Genomic DNA, 20,068 nt, shown 5'->3' with positions numbered 1-20,068 from the left:
CATCATTGAAAACTAATCAAGAGTTGGTGTTAAAAAACATCATACAAAACATACTTCGTTTTTTTAAAGATGAATAGGTACACAAAATTAAATAAGAGTAACTGTTCTCTTATTTAATTTTGTGTACCTATTCATCGGAAGCACAATAGACCGAAACGTCGACAATCCCATCATCTCCATCAACGTTGCGTTGGCACAAGCACACAACCATTGTTAATTTGTTCATTTGGTTGTCTGTTAGAACTGATAGGAGTTGATGTTTAGTTTTGAACTGATGTGTCTATGTCACCAATACCTCTGTTCATTACTTCTTTTGCTTGAATTGATTTCTTTATATGTCTCCCCATATTTTACCGTTTGAAACTACATTTTGAAATATATCGAATTTGTTTGAAACATTTTTTACTCTTTCCGTGTATCCTTTCTCCTTCCTTTGTTTGATTCTAATTGTCCAAGAAATGTGATATCCTGTGGATACACCTGAGTGCGATAATTAATACGGCTCTCAACTGAGTAACATTTGATGTCAAAATCAAGTCCCTTGTAGCATTCTTTGACCTTAACTATCTAGTGCCCAAGCCTACAAGGGTAAATTGGGTTTCCCCTGCCTTGATCACTCATTCATCAATAGGGCAGACATATAATGTATGAAAGAACTTGCAGAGAGTTGTGGACTTTAGCACAGTCCACCCTGCAGGTACCAAATATTCATGTACTGGGAGCACTGACATCTCATTGTTAAGATGGATGATTAGACTTCAAGACTTCAATGCATCTTGTCAAATCTCATTACTTGACCTCTCTTAATGGAAATACCATAAAGGAAGACTGTAATACTGTCTATCCAAGCCAACATCTGATTTCCTTAACTCTTTCTCTACACCTATTACCTCCCCAGATACATAAGATCTTGAGTGAGATGACCTCCTGCCACAGCCATCACAGAAAATGGAATCAAAACACACAATAAAAATATCAGCACAATAAAAAGACCTGCATAGCAAAAACTATTTAAAAAAAGACTGCACATTAAACTCTTGCTTCCTAGTCCATCACATGATCATATGCTGTGTCCCATAACTGCACTTTCGCGGTTATCATGCATGACATGGAACCATTTCCCTCATCAGTTCAAAATCAAAGACAATATACTTCCATTGATACACTCACAAGGTGTAGCATGCTACACATGTGGATATGAGCTTCAATGCCCCATATGGAGGGGTTTTCATATTATTTATTTACCATTTGCAAAGCCCCTGGTTATACCCAACGGTAAGTGCTCTACAAGTGCTATAATGCAATACAATAAGACAACACATGACAGTTTATCAGTTTGGATTCCTTTTATGGATGTAAAACATCCATTTAAGGGTCTTGCACTATCTTCAACTGTAACATACAATAGCACCTTCACTATAAAGATTCAACAAAAAATGTCGCAACCAGCAAAATAATGAAGAGATCATGACTGAGTGAATGGAGATCAAATATTCAGGCTAACAGCTGCAAGTAAGCTACAAATACCAGTTTGAAAAAGTAAACACAAACAAACATAAGCACATGTGTACATAATTTATAATTGTTATGCAGAAGTTCTCACTCAAAGAAGATCAAACTCATTGGGTGAGTGGTTTAAGTCACATAAATACTTATGCACGTGTTACTATCCATTAAAATAAAAGAAAGATAAACAATAATATAAATATTTCATAGAAGATACATATTTTCCACTCATTATGTTGCATATTCAAAGAGCACGTTAAATACAAATAATTTACAATTTACTTACTAAAACAGGACTTTTTCCGAGTTTCTCTTTTTCTTTTCCAACCTTTCCAGTATCCCACCTTTCAAAATTGATATCTGCATCGTTCCATTCTGGCCAAATTGGAAACTTCCCTTTTTTTGGCTCGGTTCCACCATTCCCTATGCTGGACCCCAAAGACTGCTGTCTACAAATGAAATCAAAGGAAAAATGTAAATAAGCATAAAAGAAAGCAAACCACAAGGGATCTAGCAGATTGGTGCATCTCTTGAAGGTGTTCTCGAATACCACTGTAACTTTAATACTAAGGTCTGCCGGATTCTGTTTTAAAAGAAATGGAGAATTTTAGGCGCTATGCTTTTCCCCTTTCATAGTAAAAATAAATGTCTACAGGAGAGTCCACAAGTCAAAATACATTTTTATTTAATCTGCACTTTGATTATAGCATGTTAGAATATTGAAGTTGCGGCTGCTCATTTATTATTCACTTTTGGTTTTGTTTTTTTCATATTTTTTCAGGGTGTCCTGGTCCCACCCGGGACACCCACTAGTTTTTTTTGTATCAAGGGCCGCAGGGGGAGCCCAGGGACCCTGCAGTCCTGCTGGCTCCCTGCAAGCAGCCCTTTGGGGCAGCGCAGGAGCCAGCATACTTTTTTAAATTTATGGAGTACCGTAGTGCTCACCCAGGGCACTCCAGCCCATGATTCGTTTTGGGGGCTGTGGGATGACCCCAGGGCCACCACATCCTCGCCGGCTCTCTCCGAGCGATCCCGTTTTATGGGGCCACGCAGGTGCTGGATTTTTTTATTTTTATCTATGGGGTGCCTCAGTGCCCACCTGAAGCACCCCATACCATTATAATTCTTGGGAGCCATGGTTGTAGCCCAAGGACACCTTTTTTTTAAAGTGGGGTTCTCCAGTGCCCACCCAGGTTCCAGCGCTGCATGTCCCTCATTGGACCTGCGGCGGAGGCCCATGGCCCTCGCAGCCCCCGTGCTAGCACCAATCACGGGTGTATCAGAAACTGGCATTGCTACAACCCTGCAGGACTATTTTTATTTTTCTCCCGCGTGGTTAGAGCCATTCAAACCATTTTCCTTCCTGAGAAAACAGGCAGGAAAATGTTTTGTTCTCCCACCGGGCAGGAGCACAATGGTGCTCCCGCCCGATGGGAAAACACTGCACAGGCAGGAAAATAGACAGTGTCCTGGGGATTGGGAACTCCAGGACACCGTCACTGAGCCGGCCATGGAGGATAGGGTCCTCGGGCCATTGTATGGCTGAGTGAGGGTGGGCCTCGTGACCCCCATCTCCTTTGTTGCTGCCGCAGGGAGGGGGTCACATGGCCCCATCCCCTTTCTTAAATTATTGGCCCAGGGGGATGGGGCCCCGGGAGCCTTTTTAGGCTTGGGAGGGGGGCCCATTCATTTGTTAAAAGGCTCCGTGGGGTTGGGTCTCTGAGGCCTTGCTTGCTCAAGGAGGGGGACGGCCCCCTCTCCTTCAGTAACATGTCAGCACCAGGGAATGAGGTCACGGGGCCTCTTGGAGGATTGAGGAGGGGGGCTATCTATCCCCTCCCCCTAAATTATATGCTGTGCCTCCCCCAGGCTCTGGCCATGAATTCGCAATTCCCCTGGTTTTTTAGCGTTTAATTCTTTCAACTTTGAACTGAGTCCTGAGACCGAAGATGGCTGCCATCACTTCCTGGTTGACGTGGTGGCAGCCAATCAAATCTCAGGACGAGATCTGTCAGCTCCCCGGATCCTTAGCGGATTATATACATTTTGTTTTAGTTTCAAAACAACTGAATGGATTTACATCTAAACACAAAAAAGCACTCTTTCTGAACCAAGATCTAGCTTTCTGCCAGATCTGGTGTAAAGCAGTTCAACAGTTTCAACTGTAGAAGTGTCTAAAGTTCCTATGAAAAAAATGAATAGGGAAATCGGGTTTTGAGACACCCTTTATTCTCAGAGACTGCTTGACGGATCACCCTGAAACTTTCCATGCGCAAACTAATCAAAAAGTAGCACTTTAAAAAAAAAATGTGTTAAGATTCGGCAAACTGCAGCAAAGTTCTTAGCAACATAAAAAGGCATTTCCTTTTGAAACACAGCCTAACTATAATTATCCAGCGATGAAGAAAATAGCTTCTCTGGCTAGTTCCTTAAGAAGAGGGTTTTCTAAAAGTAGGTATGTGGTTTGAAAATGCAGGAGGAGGATTTCTCAAGCTAATCCTAACTACCATATTAATACTGTTAACTGGAGTAGTGTGTGTTCTTTTTATCACAGGTTCTGGATACATTTCATCAAAGGGTGAAACATAGAATATGTCAGCAACAAGCTTAAGAAAAAGGAAAAAGAGCAATGCCAAACTGGAGGAACTCCATAGTTAAGTTTAAAGTAAATTGTGAGAACTAGTAGAATCCAGATGCAAAAATTCAAAACTGATGACTTGTGTTTTGTCAAACCTATTAAAAGTGCAAGATGTGATGATTCTAGTGAATCATCAGAGGAGGAGTTGTTAGCTTTGTTTTTAAAAAATAAATGCATTTTACTGATGAAAAATAAAATCATACTCTAGCTAAAAGCAATTGTAGGGGGGTGGGGGCAGGACCACAGGCCCCAGAGACGCTCGCGCCAGCTGCCGCTCACTTAATTTATCTCACACCCGGAGGCACGTATTCCTTTTACTCGGGATCCCGCTTTGCAGGACGCCTGTTTTGACTGCGCTGGTGGGGGCAGGACCAGAGGCCCCAGAGACACTTGCGGCAACTGCCACTCATGCCATTTATCCCGTGCCCAGTGGCACGTCTTCCTTTTGCCTGAGGCTCCCACTTCGCAGGACACCCGTCTTGACTGTGCTGGTGGGGGCAGGAGCACAGGCCCCAGAGACCTTCGTGGCAGCGCCTGCACACGCCATTCACAACGCACCCAGAGGTGCATATTCCTTTGGCCTGGGGCTCCTGCTTCATGGGGCACAACCGTGAAGCCAAGTGCGGGCCCGTCTGCGTCTGTCTGTGGCTGTACAGGGCGGTTTGAAGCTGGGCTGGGCCCACTCTCTGAGGCCTTTACTGTCAAGCCTCCAATTTGAACTGAGGTTGGCAGAGGCAGTAAGCTACTTCTGGAAATTGATTTAACATCTGAAAGGTACGGTTTACATTTTATAATTTTAAATAGTGGCTTCTACATTGCTTTAGGACTCTTGTTTGTGTAGGCTTGCCGTTGTTTACTCAGGCCCTTAGTATACAGGTCACCTGCCTTGATCATGGGTATGGAAAAAATCAGGCAACTGCGTTGTTGTCTCATCTCCGCTGGTATAACCTACATTGATTGATCGGATGCCAGAACGGGCCGTTAGTGCTATCAGTAACCCAATCGCTCAAACAGAACGGAGGCTCTCCATGAGCCTAGATGGCAACCACGGGAGGTTACTTGGTCTACCCCCATGCCACCTTTCGGATACATCTACAGCTCTATCCCCAAACGGTGCCATTTCTCCTATTATTCAAGGACAATGAATTGTGACAACACTCCGCCTATAACCATTGTTGCAGCTACCTCTATTATTGCTACAATAACTTTGGGCATACCACACTGCTAAAAAGATCTAAATGTGGCAAGGCACATAAACAGATGGCTAGCCCGTTCCTATCTCCAAACGAGACTTTACAAGCGTTTGAGATTGAGCCTGTGACTGGTTCATTACCAAGCCCAGGAGACCCGGTTTTACCCCTACTTATACAGGAAGACAAGTCCTGCATTATTAATTCTATCAATTACCTTTTGGCTAGCCACCTGCAGAATTTTTTAGAGAAGCTGTGTTCAATGATTAATACTGTACCTTATCCTCTGGTCTCATGCCTTGACATTATTGATTCCAAAATGGCTGCCGTTAGCATTGCCGGCCTGGGACCCTCCAAAGGAACTACAATTAGCGCTCCCAACAGGCAGCATATTGGTTATGCAGACAGAATATCCAGTTGGAAATGCCAACTTACACAAATATTGAGTTGGAAATATCGCGATACAGAAATATCGACAGCAAAAATATCGTGGTCAAGAATATCGAATTTAAGGCAAGAAATATCGTTTTAACAATATCCAAGTCATTAATATTGTTTGCAAAAATATAGTTGTTTTAACTATCGATTTTTTAATTAGTGTTATGTATTTAAGTATGTATTTTAAACGTATGTGATCTATTTTTTTGTATAAGTATTGTTTTTGTTTTTTAATATAAGTGTTACATTTTCAGTAGTTATCAATTTTGTTTTATTTAAATTTAGTGTTTTTTAATTCTGTAGTGGTTTATAGGGGAATAAGGTGAGAAATAATCTAATTATAATAAATTAATAATTATTTTTTATTTAATAATATTTATTTCATTTAAATGTTATAGTGTTAATTGTGGGAAGTAATTTTCTATTAATTGGTTGTTAATTAATATGAATTAAGTAATTGGTAATTAATTAGGGGTAAAGGGTGGGAAGTGATTTAATTATCATAAATTAATGATTTTTTAAATGGATTAATATTTATTTAATTTAGATTTTATCTGGCTAATTGTAGAAAGTAATTTAATATTAAGCAATTATTAATTGGTTGTTCATTGTTATGAATTGGTTAATTGGCAATTAATTATGCTAATTGTGTCATTTTTTTAGGAGCGGGTTGTGGGATTTATAGAGGTAAAAGGTGGAAAGCAATTTATTATAAATAATTAATAATTATTTGTTAATGAATGCTAATTATTCATTTTAAATTGTGTAATTAATTTTAGATGTGAGTTGTGGGGTTTATAGTGGTAAAGGGTGGGAAGTAATGTATTTGTAATTAATTAATAAGCAGTTGTTAATTGATAGTAATTTGTTATTTTAAAATTAATTATGGAAATTGTGTAAATATTTTTAGGTGTGGGTTATGGGATTTATAGGGTGAGAGGGTGGAAAGTAATTTATGTTTAATTAAATAATAATTAGTTGATCATTAATAATAATTCATCAATTGATAATTAATAAGGGTAATTGTTTTTTTTATGTGCAAGTTTTGGTTTTATAGGGGTAACGTTTGGGGAGTATATTAATTTGTATCTGTTTTACTTTGTTTTTTAATTAATATTTCTTTAATTGATAGGTAATTATGTTGATTATGGAGGTACATTTTTTTAAATGTAGATGTGTGTTGTGAATTGTGCTGTGTTATAGGGTAGGAAATAAAAAAAATATTTCATTTATGTAATAATTCATGTTTTTGTTTATAATTAATTTCTAAATAAAAATAGGTAATAGTAAATTATTTTTCTTCCTTCAGTACGCTTATGGGACAACTTCCAATCTTCGCACGGTACGTCGTCCATACGTGCTTGGTACGGGTACGATAAATCTAACATAAACAAAATAGCCTTTATCACTAATTTTTCATAATCCCCGAAGAACCCCATCCCCCGGGAACTCAAATGTAACGTTGCGGACCGTGGGAAGAGCCCTAAGGCCTCCACGGTCCCAGCCGGCTCCCCACTTCCTGCGGGAGCCGGCATTGCTTTTCGTCACAGACACCAGCTTACATGCTTACATCCTACCTTCAAAGATGATTTCAATAGTTATACATTTTATAAAATAATATAGTACTGCACGCTAAAGGATAAAAGTCAGCACAATTATAATAGAATAGAAAATAGAAAAGAAAAAAGACTTCTACACTCAACAAACTCGTAAGCACACTTCGCAGTTTATTTTAAAAGCCCCCTACCACAACTAGTTTTTGAAACGCATTATAGAATAAAATGCGTTACAAAATAGGCTACATACATAGTGACTGTATTGTAATGTCACATAGAAAAAAGAAAGCCACTCTTACGCTATCAGTAAAACACAACAACAGTACAAGGCCCAAATTTCCATTGTAGTTATTTCTTAGTTGCAGGTCTAGTTGTCAGATCGACACACACACTCCCTCATGGCTGGTATACACCCACACCACACCCATTCAGCGTATTCGTCACTACACACGTGACCCTATGTATAAAAAACACGGAGCGCACATGTTGTACGCCATTTTAGAGTTGTTCCCAAACCACCGAACAAGGGACCCACTACCACATGCGTGGCCTCTTTGGTCACTGAGTTAGTGGTGCCCAAAGCATTGAGCGGGTGAAAAACTTGCGATGATGATGGGAGCACGAGTATGTCGTTATCCGTACAGATATCAAGACTCAGCACCATATATGAGACTTCTTTGTTGGACATCGGGACTACATCATGAAGAAGGTCTCTTTTCCATGAAAGGTGAGCAGTGAGGCTTGAGTATGCATCGGAAGGAGTCAAAGGGTTGTAGCTGACAACATACAAAATTGCGACTTAGTATTTTAGACGAACGTACTCCTACATAATCTATTAATTTACATGTTTAAATTTTTTTTTCCTAATAGCAATAACGTTTTTCTAATCGCTGAAATGTCTGGAATATATTCACAATACAGTTAGTTGAAATGTGACAATCAACGTCTCAGAGCCGGACTGGCTACCGGGCATTTTGACATTCTGCAGAGCTGAGGGCTAATGTCACTGCGGTGGGGGCTAATTTCGGAAGTGGAAACCTGAGTGTGCTTCGAAATCAACAATGCAAAACGAATTTTGTTTTGCACACGCAGGTCCCCATCAACGAAATCAGCCCCCAGCTCTGCAGAATGTCAAAATGCCCGGTAGCCAGTCCGGCCCTGCGAATGTCTATAAAAGCGCAATATTATCTAACTCCAAATTAATATTGTAACAATTACCAATCATAACATCTTTCTTTTAATATCTTTTAGATGTCCAGCTTCATGATGGATTATGTAACACGGACGACGGCAATAGAAGCTTGTTTCTGAAACAACAACAACTTATCTGTCAAAGGAGAGAATCTGTAGTACGCAGCAAGCGCAGAAAAAACATCGGGCTAACGGGGCTTCAGCTAGGATGACATAGCTTCCTGGGCCCACACACAGTCGCACCCGAGTACATCACAGGTCTTTCAAACACATTTTGCTTGTTAATGAGGCTTTGATATCCCCCCCACCCACTTACAGCCCCTGCAGCTCCACTCTTGCTTGAACTTAAGCCCCCACCCCAAATTTTTTGTAGCCCCCCCACCCCCGATATATTTGACTGTGATTGCGCCTCTGGCTTCACGTACCCCTCCCCTGTCGTGTGTGTCTCTCTCACGTTTTAATGTCCACTCTCTGTGACATCATTTCTCTTTCTCTTTTAAACTTATAGACACTGCTGTCTCCTTTGACTTGTAGAGCAACACCTGAACTGAAGTTGTGAATTCCACTGGCCGCACTGTTTGGCCACAGTCTTTATACAACGGTAAGCACAGAGGCCTAGATATACGATGCCTTCATTGCAATGCATTAGAAATAAATCGGCATATTTACAATCCCGTTCTGCCACTTTTGTGTCACTAACTCAGTAGACACTTCCATATAGACACCACTTGAACGCGGCACTATAACCAAACTGAAATGTACCAGGCACACTGCACACGTAAAACCGTAGTGTTACCTTGACTTGTAATGCTTCAGCTCATTTAGTCACATCTACATAATTCTAAACTCTAATTTTCTTTTTTGTTTTGCAGATTACCAATCGTACGTCACAATTTGTTTATACTATTGTTTTTTTAAAGTTATTTTTCTAGTTGTTTATTATATAGTTATCATTAAGATTCGTTTACAGTTATTCTTTTAATAAAACTTAATAAAAAAAATACATACTACTTTTTCTTTGTGGGGGGGTGACGATCTACAATAAAAATATTTATAATGTTGAAGTACTATAGTAAGATGTTCAAGACTAGGATTGAAAAGTACTGAGTTATATTTTCTCTGGATACACTACAACATGGTAAAGAAATCAAACCAATACGAAACAATGTGTACCACATTTACAAACCTCTTGTGACATTTCCCCATGCAATGCCTACCCCCCTACAAAATTAAGTGTGTGGGCCTCAATCACGCCCCTCTAACCACAGAAACAATAACACTTCTATATTGTATGAGAGGGGCTGCGTGGCCCTCCGCCTGGTGCCCTGGGGTCCACCACGCCCAGACCCGGTTTCTGCAGTGTCCTGGGGGGATACAGCCATTACAACGCCTGATCGTCACCACGAAGCCATTAGCATGCATATGGCATTACCACACATGCTTTTACAACTAGTATGCATTTACCACGCATGATAAACGCATAATAATCTTAATAATGTCTTTGTGTTGACGAGCACACGTTGTAATGGCTGTGGCTTACGTCCTTCAAATTAGTTTCTAGATATACGTGTAACCAAGTCTGATAATATCGGAGGCCAAGGACAAACACTGTGGTGTTTGTGGCAGGAAATCTCATCGATCACAGAGAAAATATGCGGAAGGTAAAATGAAAGTAACAGGTATAATAAAAATAACAGAAGAAAAGTACTAAAATGGCGGTGGACGGAGTGTGTAATCAACATTTGGCGCCTCGACACTACGTTTCAAATAAATATAAATACAATATGTTTATTAATATATTACAAAAGTATAGCAGCGGATGACACACACGACCCGGGAAAAGAAAGCGGCAAATTTAATACCTTAAATGAGGAGAGGTTTGCTTGGCGAACTTGAAGAAAAAAAAAAAAAAGTGCACTTGGAAACAAGGCTGCGCATGCGTAGAGAGTACGTCCTTCAAATTAGTTTCTAGGTATACGTGTAACCAAGTCTGATAAGATCAGAGGCCAAGGACAAACACTGTGGTGTCTGTGGCAGGAAATCTCATCGATCACAGAGAAAATATGCAGAGGGTAAAATAAAAATGTAACAGGTATAATAAAAATAACAGAGGAAAACTACTAAAATGGCGCTGTCCGGAGTATGTAATCAACATTTGGCGCCGCGACACTACATTTCAAATAAACATAGATACAATATGTTTATTAATATATTGCAAAAGTATAGCAGCGGATGACACACCCAACCCGGGAAAAGAAAGCGGCAAATTTAATACCTGAAATGAGGAGAGATTTGCTTGACGAACTTGAAGAAAAAGAAAAAAACGTGCGCTTGCAAACAAGGCTGCGCATGCGCAGAGAGTACAACTGATGCCGCAAAAAAACGGAAATTTTTACGCGTACGCCGCGATTTTTTATTTTAAAAAAAATAAAAATTGACCCTAAAAATCCATGTACGACCCCCTGAGCAAGCCTAGAGGGTCAGGATGTTTCTACCCTGCACCCTTTCCTTATTTCTCAACATTGTTTTACTGTTTTCTTGTGACTCGGTTCTAGCGACAAACAAGATGGCTGCAAACACTGCCTGGTTTCGAGTGTTGACAGACAGTTGACAACCAATCAGCATGCAGCTTGTGCTCGTAATTGTACGGATTTCCATCCGTGTGTAGAACTCCGTCTCTAGATATCGCTATGATTTTACTTGTAATTTTCTCAGAAACTACTGAACGGATTTACACCATTTAACAAAAAGCACAATCTGCGAACCGAACTCTACCTCTTTGCCAAATTTGGTGTAATTCGGTTCAGCCGTTCGGGCTGTAGTCCTGGCTAAAGGTCCCTAGGGAAAATTGCATAGGGAAAACACGCTTTGGGACCCCTCTTTTTTCCCGGCCCCCACTTGACGAATCACCCCCAAACTTTCAGGAAAGTAGCGGAACCGAGCAGGCCATTTTCTTGGAGAAATTCGTGAAGATTCGTCCACTGGCGCCAAAGTTATTCCAAATAGAATGTTGTGGATTTCCTATGGAAACTAGGTCCGAACTATAACTACCTACTGGCGACTGCCAGTAGGTAATATATATATATATATATATATATATATATATATATATATATATATATGTATATATATATATATATATATATATTACCTACTGGCGGTCGCCAGTAGGTATATATAGTTAGGATTTTTTCTCTATGGGTTTTTTGAAAATTCTATGTCTAATAACTTTGGCGTTTGTGGACGGAATTGGCTGAAATTTTCAGGAAAATGGCACATTTTGTTTCTGAGCAGCCCTTGAAAATTTGGGGGGGGTTCGTCAAGGGGGGGCCGAGAAAAAAGGGGGGTCCCAAAACGTGTTTTTAACATTGAGTTTTCCATAGGGCGGTTGGCCTCACTTTTAGCCCGAACGGCTGAATGGATTTGCACGAAACTTGGCAAAATTGTAGGGACTGGTAGCCCGATGAGCCTTTTGTAGGTCTCAATATATGTGCTCCAGTGGATTTTGAGAAATTAACGTTTAAAAAAAGATATATATCTGTAACAGCGGACCAGGCAGCGCTCCGGTTCGCGTACTTTACACGCAACGGAGCTTTGTGAAGCGAAGCTGATTGGTTCTCCGGCGTCTGTCAACATTCCAAAAAGTCCGTAGCGGCCGCCATCTTGTCTCTCGGTAGGATCGAGAGACAAGAGGAGGTCAAAACAAAGGGGGAAATAACTATAAGGGGGCATAGTAGATCCTCGCTGACCCCCTAGGTTTGATGTGGAGGTTTTAAAAGGGCCCCGCGGGGCAAAAAAAAAAAATAATAATAATAATCGAACGGCTGAATGGATTTGCACGAAACTTGGCAAAATATTAGGGACTGGTAGCCCGATGTGCCTTTGCTAGGTCTCAATATATGTGCTCCAGTGGATTTTGAGAAATTAACGTTCAAAAAAAGATATATATCTGTAACAGCGCTCCGCTTCGCGTAACGGAGGTTTGCGAAGCTGATTGGTCATTCTGTCACTGGGCTATAGTTGGGCTACATCTGGCTGATATTTGGGCTACATTTGTTTTTTTGTGTGTCTGGCGGCCATCTTTGGGCTACATTGGGCTACATTGGGCTTCATTGGGCTACATTGGGCTACATTTGGGCTCCAACATATATATAGGCCAATGTAGCCCAATATATATTTTTCAAAGTTAATTTTCGTAAAAACCACTGGAGCATATATCTTGAGACATAGCAAAGGCACATCGGGCTACCAGTCCCTACAATTTTGCCAAGTTTCGTGGAAATCCATTCAGCCGTTCGAGCTAAAAGTGAGTCCAACCGCCCTATGGAAATGAAGGAAATGAATGGGTAATTTGTAATTAGCAAATAGCTAATCGCAAACTAGGAATGGTAAAGAATCGCTATTTATTCCTTAAAGTTCGCTATTTAGGAAATGCAAAAAACTTTGATGATACATATGGCGGTTCATCTCTAACAAGATAAGAAGCATAGGGATACATTTATGATGACTGGCGCATCACCAGGGATGTGTTAGTCATTCTGTGCCGCTGTTCCGTCACCTATGGTGTGCTGCATTTACAATGCGGCGCATCATGGGGCAAAAACAGCACAGATGCGTGATGTATCTGTGCCGTAAAGGTGGTGCATTGCTGGAGTTGTATCGCAAGTGTGATGAAGCTCCAGCAAGGGTCGGGGGTGCCCCTGTCGCAGGGTTTCTGTTCTCACACAGAACTGTGGACAGAGGATTGGAACCTCGGCGAATTAGGGTGTCCCAAAACTCACGTTAGTAATCAAAAACTCCTTAGCAAGCTAGGTACAGTGTCACATTGGATATAACAAACTCTCAATGTTTAGACAATCCAGAATATGAACTTATAGTACCTCAGGATACGTGGAACTCATGAACAGTCGGTCGTTATATATTTCTTAGAAACCAGAACATAGAGTTAAGAAGAACACATGTGTATTTGAAATGTTTATTTACTAATGCCGTCTTCTCAGGCGTAGTATCTTAGATAATAGAAGTACACATATTATCAGTAGCAAAATTACCAGCATAGTTACTAGTACATAAAAAGCGAATGGTGACAGTATGTTAACATGCTGTAAATGAATAAGAGTTAGCAACACTTATAAGCAGCCGCGGGCCGTGGAGGGAGTTACGGTGGGGCAGGGAGGCGGGGAGGGGGAGGGGCAAGGTAGAGAGGGCTCCACCCTGCTTCTCCCCCTCCCCGCCTCCCTGCCTCACCGTAACTCCCTCCACGGCCCGCGGCTGCTTATATCTCACCCTCCCTAATACACATATTATATTATTTGCTAAGAAGGTCTCTTTGTGTTGGTTTAGGGCGTGCCCATACTTTAGTGTCTTAGATTTGAAGGAATCACATCAGCATACACCAGCTCTCTCTTCATGTGAACCGCATCAACTGTTGTGTATGTGTGTTCGGCAAAGCAATATAAAACTCGCCTCATGCCCAGAATTGGCAGAAGTTGCACTTATGTTATGAGTATGAAGTCGTGGAGATCAGACCTCATAACAATTCTGTATCGTGTTGTTCTTGAAACTTTAGCACTCGCTGTACAGATATAGTTTAACAAGCAAAGCAGATAGTAGAGCAATAACATATTATTCTCATGTAAACCACGATGAACTACTAGGTTGAAAGCTAAAGCAACAACTAAGTGTCGTGTGCAGAAGTTGCAAAAAAGGAAAAATGGCGTTTAAACCGGTAATGAGCCCATGCTAACTTAACACGGTGTAAAGATATCCAGGACCTAGATGACACCTCCCCATGATCCGGAAACGAACTGAATAAGATAATAGAAGTGCCATCTCATGAGAGCAGATTGCAAGTTTATATGTGGACGGTCCGCAAGGTAAAGCATTAAAAACTAGGAAAATTTAATGCTAAAGAAAAATAAAACAGCCAAGTACTTTATCGAGTCTTAAGCCAATAGGCAAGGTAAATAATAAAAACTTGACAAATAAGTCAATGAATTGTCAATGAAATGCTAGTACTCAGCATATCAAACATGAAAAAGGTCTATGACATAACTGTGTATGCAAAATAAGCTGCAACAGCCTCCAATAGGAAGTCACCGTCTTCATCCGAAAACAGTTCAGCCATCCAATTTAAAAGCGGAAAAGAACATACGTGCTCTCCCAGCACCGGATCCTCTATCACCATCAGAGGACAGCTCGGTGGGTTTTCAAGAAAGCTCTGTTCCAAGAAAGACTGTGCTGCCGCCAGTAAATTCCAGGGACCAAGTAGTCCATGCATCAATGCCACAGCCATAATCCTTTCGCCAGGACAAACCAACTCGTGAGTAATGATAGGAGTCATCAGCTGATTAAAGTCGACGTCAGGAGAAACCGGTCCGCAGAGACACAAATCAATGGCCCAATCGAAATCACAGGTCAGGCAGTGAAATACAGGCTGGACACAGGTGAAGTAGGAGAATCGAAAAGATAATCCATATGCCGTGCTTAATATCGCCAACGGCATTGTGCCATAATATTCTAGCATGCGATTGCGGAACAGTGTCAGCAGCTGCAGGGTGGGAGGTTGCATAGGAGGGACATCCATATTTAAAAATGTAAAAAAGCACAAGAGCGTCCGCTGGTAATGCAAGTAAAAATGGCAATCCACGAAGCAGAGTGGAAAAAAATAGAATGAAAGGAAGCAGGGATGACTCCAAAGATTTTCTCAAATAAAGTCACGAGACCACTGGTAACAACTTTAAAAAAGTGCGCCAGGGTCTTTGTGGAGGATGCGTGAAAGATAGTCGGAACCATCTTGCTGAAATTGAAAGGCAAATCTGAATTAAAAGTATTCCTTTTATCGTAACAGTAAGTGAACGGGTTATTTGCTGCAGAAATGTTCTATTTCCTCCCACACATGAACATAGGGAGTTTTCAATCTGGCCACAAATACCAACCTTGGGACAGATTTCAACGGCATGGCAAGAATAAGAGCTCTTTTGTCTCAGAGAGAGGTGGCCTTGAGTTCGGCCCGTGAAACTTTCGTGCTTCACATAGCGAACACCCGTACAGAGGTGCAGACCTTTTTCAATTAACTCAGAACAATCTTCATTATTGAGCATCAAATAACTACCATTTTCCAACAACTTGAACGTGGGGATGATAGCAGGAACTGGCGTGCCTTGCAACACGCAAGCCATATTTGGTCGGTGTTTGTTGCATGAACCGTGTAACTGTATGTGCCTACACATTAGTGAATGATCTGGCGTCTCAGTGCATTCCTCTCCATTCAGATAAACTTCTTGATCATCTTTGAAACATCTGTATGTGTATGGAAGCGACCAGACCTCATGAAGAAAAGCACTACCTAAAGGTTCATAACGACCTATTGGTATATATTTCATACAATTTGAAAACTTATATAAAGCAAAAGGCAGCGTTATTAAACCGTGGATAAGGCACGTTGCCAAAAAACCCGCAATCCTCTGCTGATGATGTCACTGAGCATGTCATGAATGATGTAATATGTGACATCATCAGCAGTGGATTACGGGTAATAGTATCTCTAGTTTACTCCCCTATAGCTGTCTTTCTTTTAACATAAGTGTCTGTTTCCTTCCCTTATACTTACTGTTTTTGGTTCGCTTCTAGTTCGCGTACCGGCGAGCGAACTGGGAAGCGAACTAAGAGAAATAGATGTTGGCACAGTTCCAAATATTGTACCAATTTTTTAATAACGGGGAGGTAGTTCTGAAAAGAACTTTTTTTTTATTGTTTTTGTTGTTTTATATTTTTTTTATTATTTTTCGGAACATTTTTTTACTTTTTTTTAATTTTTCTGAAGTTTTATATTTTTTTGGGTTTTTCTTGGAGGGGGCAATGAAAACGATTCATTGTAAAGGGCTCAACAGGAGCAACAAAACAAAAAAAGAAGTATTTATTATTTTGGGCGTTTCGTACAAACTTGCATATGATAGTCAATAGCTCTGTTGATCAGAGTGATGCTTTTTTCTCCGTAGGAAATGAATCCATCGCAAAATACGCAGGTGTGTTTTACTTCACCAAATTTCATTTGTATATTTGGCACCATCTCCCTGCCCTCTGGTCCCGTTACTTCCGGTACAACAGATCTTCTGGCCATAATAGGGAGATTATCTAGGTCGTTCCGAAACTGTGCAGCACTGTAGTTGTTAGGATGCCACGTAGTCATATGGCGATGCATTGTGTAGTTTCCGAAACTGTATTTTTTCTCGGTTCCTCTGGACAGTCTATCTTGACATATAAGGCAAGTTACGTATCTTGCATTTACTTTTTTCTGACCTTTGGGAATTTTAAAAAATTGCCAAATGAAGTTTTCTTTCCGGTGAGACGTCCTGGGCTGCTCAGGCAAAAACTGCCTCTCTTCGTGCTCGTCGTCCTGTTCCTCTTCTTCTTCTTCTTCTTGAATTATAACTTGAGCAGGTGGTCCACTCTTCCTTGGATGTGGTGGAGGTGGTGGGGAAGCACCAGCTGAAGCTACTAAAGAAGCCATTGCTCAGTGATCACAAAGGGTCTTTCTCTCACAATGATGAAAGTCAGAGTGAGGAAAGAAGGAGGGATTTTCATCATTTGGGAAAAACAAGAGTTCTCAACCAATCAAAAGTGTTCATTTTAGATTATATGACCTAGTCTTACATCATTAGGAAACCAAAAGTGAAATGAACCAATGAAAAGTGTTATTACCAAGTCACATGACTTGCTGTGTTTACGTTAAGCGCTTTGCAGGGCCTCCCGGTTTGCTTCCAGAAACCTGCGCTTTGCGACTCGCTTCGCGTACCAGTTCGCTAACGTAGCACGTCATATGACGTATCACGCGACAACGTGAAAAGTCATGCGGACGGGAGGCGTCACGATGTTGTTTTCTAACGCGGCACTTGCGGTAAAGAAACGTTTACCGGCTCGCGGTCTATTTCGCGGCATCAAGGTCAGCTAACGGGAAGCTTCCCGATTCGCGAAGCGGGAACGAAGAAAAAAAATTATTAAAAAAAAAAATTATTCATAAACATATAAAATATATTTTTGGATTTAAAGAAGAATACATTTTACAGCTACAGATATTAGCTGTTAAAAAACCAATGAAATTCACAGAAAAAACCATAGGTTATAGACCATATATAGTTAGGAATTAGCATTTACAAAACCTTGAAAATTCACTGAAAAAACCACAGGTTATAGACCATATATAGTTAGGAATTAGCATTTAGAAAACCTTATTTTACTCACACAAAACCATTGAAATTCCATATATAGTTAGTTGCACTAACTATATATCGTGCACCCGCAATCCACTGCTGATGATGTCACATATTACATCATTCATGACATGGTCAGTGACATCACTGATGACATCACTGATGACATCTCAAATGACATCACTGATGACATCACTGATGACATCTCATTTGACATCAATGACCACATCACTGATGATATCATTCATGTGACAATACAATGCATCTCCTCACATTTTAATATAACCTCTGTTTTACCCAGTGTTAAAAAGAGAGTATAATTTTTGAAACCATTGACACACCAATACTAGTTACTACATACGCACTCACTGATTGCTACGTCTACACACACCTTCACTCATTCACCCATACAATCATTCATACATACAATCACTCATCTTTACAACACTATCATATGCACTCATACACCTATACAGACACTCACAGTCTGCCACTCATCCATGGAGTTACTCACACACCTAGTCAGTCCTGTAAAGAATCAATGACACTTCCATTTTCTTGTCTATACAGTTAAACATAGAGCACCTTACATTTTCAAACATATACTAACACATACTTACCTTCTTATACAATCATTGATACAAGTACAGATTGATCTGCACAGAGTCACACACCTCCCAGCTAGCCACACACACACTCAGTCTCCCATACAAATACTTGGGCAATCAATCAATAACCCATATAGTTACTCATATAGCTACTGATCAACACATGCAGCAGTTTACAGAACAACAGACATAATGATGCACAAATTAAGACAGTTTAGTCACTAACCCATGCAGTCAGTGAGACACATTTAATCACTCACTCATACAGTCAGTCATGCACCTACTAAATCCTTCGTCCAGACACTTACACATCCACTCATTCTTCAATATGTAAGACATATTTAAACTTTATAGAAACAAAAAATCACTGGATGTTGTTATCAGTGATGTCATCAGTGATGTCATTTGAAATGTCATCAGTGATGTCATCAGTGATGTCACTGACCATGTCATGAATGATGTAATATGTGACATCATCAGCAGTGGATTGCGGGTGCACGATATATAGTTAGTGCAACTAACTATATATGGAATTTCAATGGTTTTGTGTGAGTAAAATAAGGTTTTCTAAATGCTAATTCCTAACTATATATGGTCTATAACCTGTGGTTTTTTCAGTGAATATATATATATATATATACATATATATATACATATATATATATATATATATATATATATATATATATATATATGTGTGTGTGTATTTGTAAATTTTTATATGTACAATTATAAAATAAATTTAAATTAATTGTTTATTATATGTTTTAAAGTAAATATATATATATATATATCGTTACATTATATATGTGTATATTTAAATTTTTTAAATTACATTTATTTGTTATATTTGTTAAAATGTATAATAAATCTAATTTATTTTATATACATATATTAAAATCGATATTTTGTACAACTACATTTTTTACATCGATATTATTTTCCCAATATATTTGTACTTACCATCATAAATATAGGATGTTGATATTTCTGACATCAATCTTTATAACTCGATATTTGTGTATGGGGATATTTTCGGGGTTGACATTCTATCAGTAAACCAGCATATTGCGAATTATATACCTTGGTAGAACTTATTTCATCAACATAGGCTCTGCTTGCTTCCAGCAATCCATCATCATATACAACCCACACAGATCATTTATGTAACAAAAATATTTAAACTAGGCAGAAAGTTTTAACTCCTAATTTTTCTACTACCTTGAGGGAAACAGTGAGTAAAGCTATACCAGCACAGCCAAAGATAGTGACACAACTACCAGTTTTAATCTTCCTCCAGCTGCATACCCGTACTTGGCTATCATGATATGGATACCCAATTGAATTCTGACCAGCGCGAAACTTACAATCAACTCTTTAATAAAACGTTAGATTGGCTTTCTAGCACGAAACAGAGGCCTGCCAATTGTTCATGCTAGAGACATCATGTATATAAGGAGATCCACCAAAACTCCAGGGTAATTGAATTGTGGTTAATTTATTTCTCCAAATTTGGTACATCCTTTGCTACTTAATGTTGGGTCCAGTTTACAGTCAAGAACCTTCATCACTCTGGTACAGCTACGCTTTTTTATAGACTTTTCCCCCCTCTTTAGGCAGTGTCCACATAACTTACCTCCAAATTGCATCGCACAAGGCACAAGTCCAGCCATCTCCCATGGGGATGATAACATGCACTTAGGCAATTTTAAACCGCCAGACATAGTCA

General features: G+C 39.8%; 1 protein-coding gene across 2 annotated transcripts in view; it reads right to left on the bottom strand.

Moving 5' to 3' along the window:
- Positions 1 to 20,068, bottom strand: part of ADGB (androglobin) — a 1,448,570-nt gene that overhangs the window by 1,367,084 nt on the left and 61,418 nt on the right. For both annotated transcript variants that reach the window (XM_078649209.1, XM_078649210.1), the window contains exon 2: positions 1,793 to 1,955. In XM_078649209.1, coding sequence (XP_078505335.1) covers positions 1,793 to 1,955 — 163 coding nt within the window. The remainder of the gene's footprint in view (positions 1 to 1,792; positions 1,956 to 20,068) is intronic.

Source organism: Lissotriton helveticus, chromosome 6, assembly GCF_964261635.1.
Source record: "Lissotriton helveticus chromosome 6, aLisHel1.1, whole genome shotgun sequence".
Taxonomy (NCBI): Eukaryota; Metazoa; Chordata; class Amphibia; order Caudata; family Salamandridae; genus Lissotriton; species Lissotriton helveticus.
Note: the sequence above shows the minus strand (reverse complement) of the source record. Positions and strands in the feature narration are given on the sequence as shown.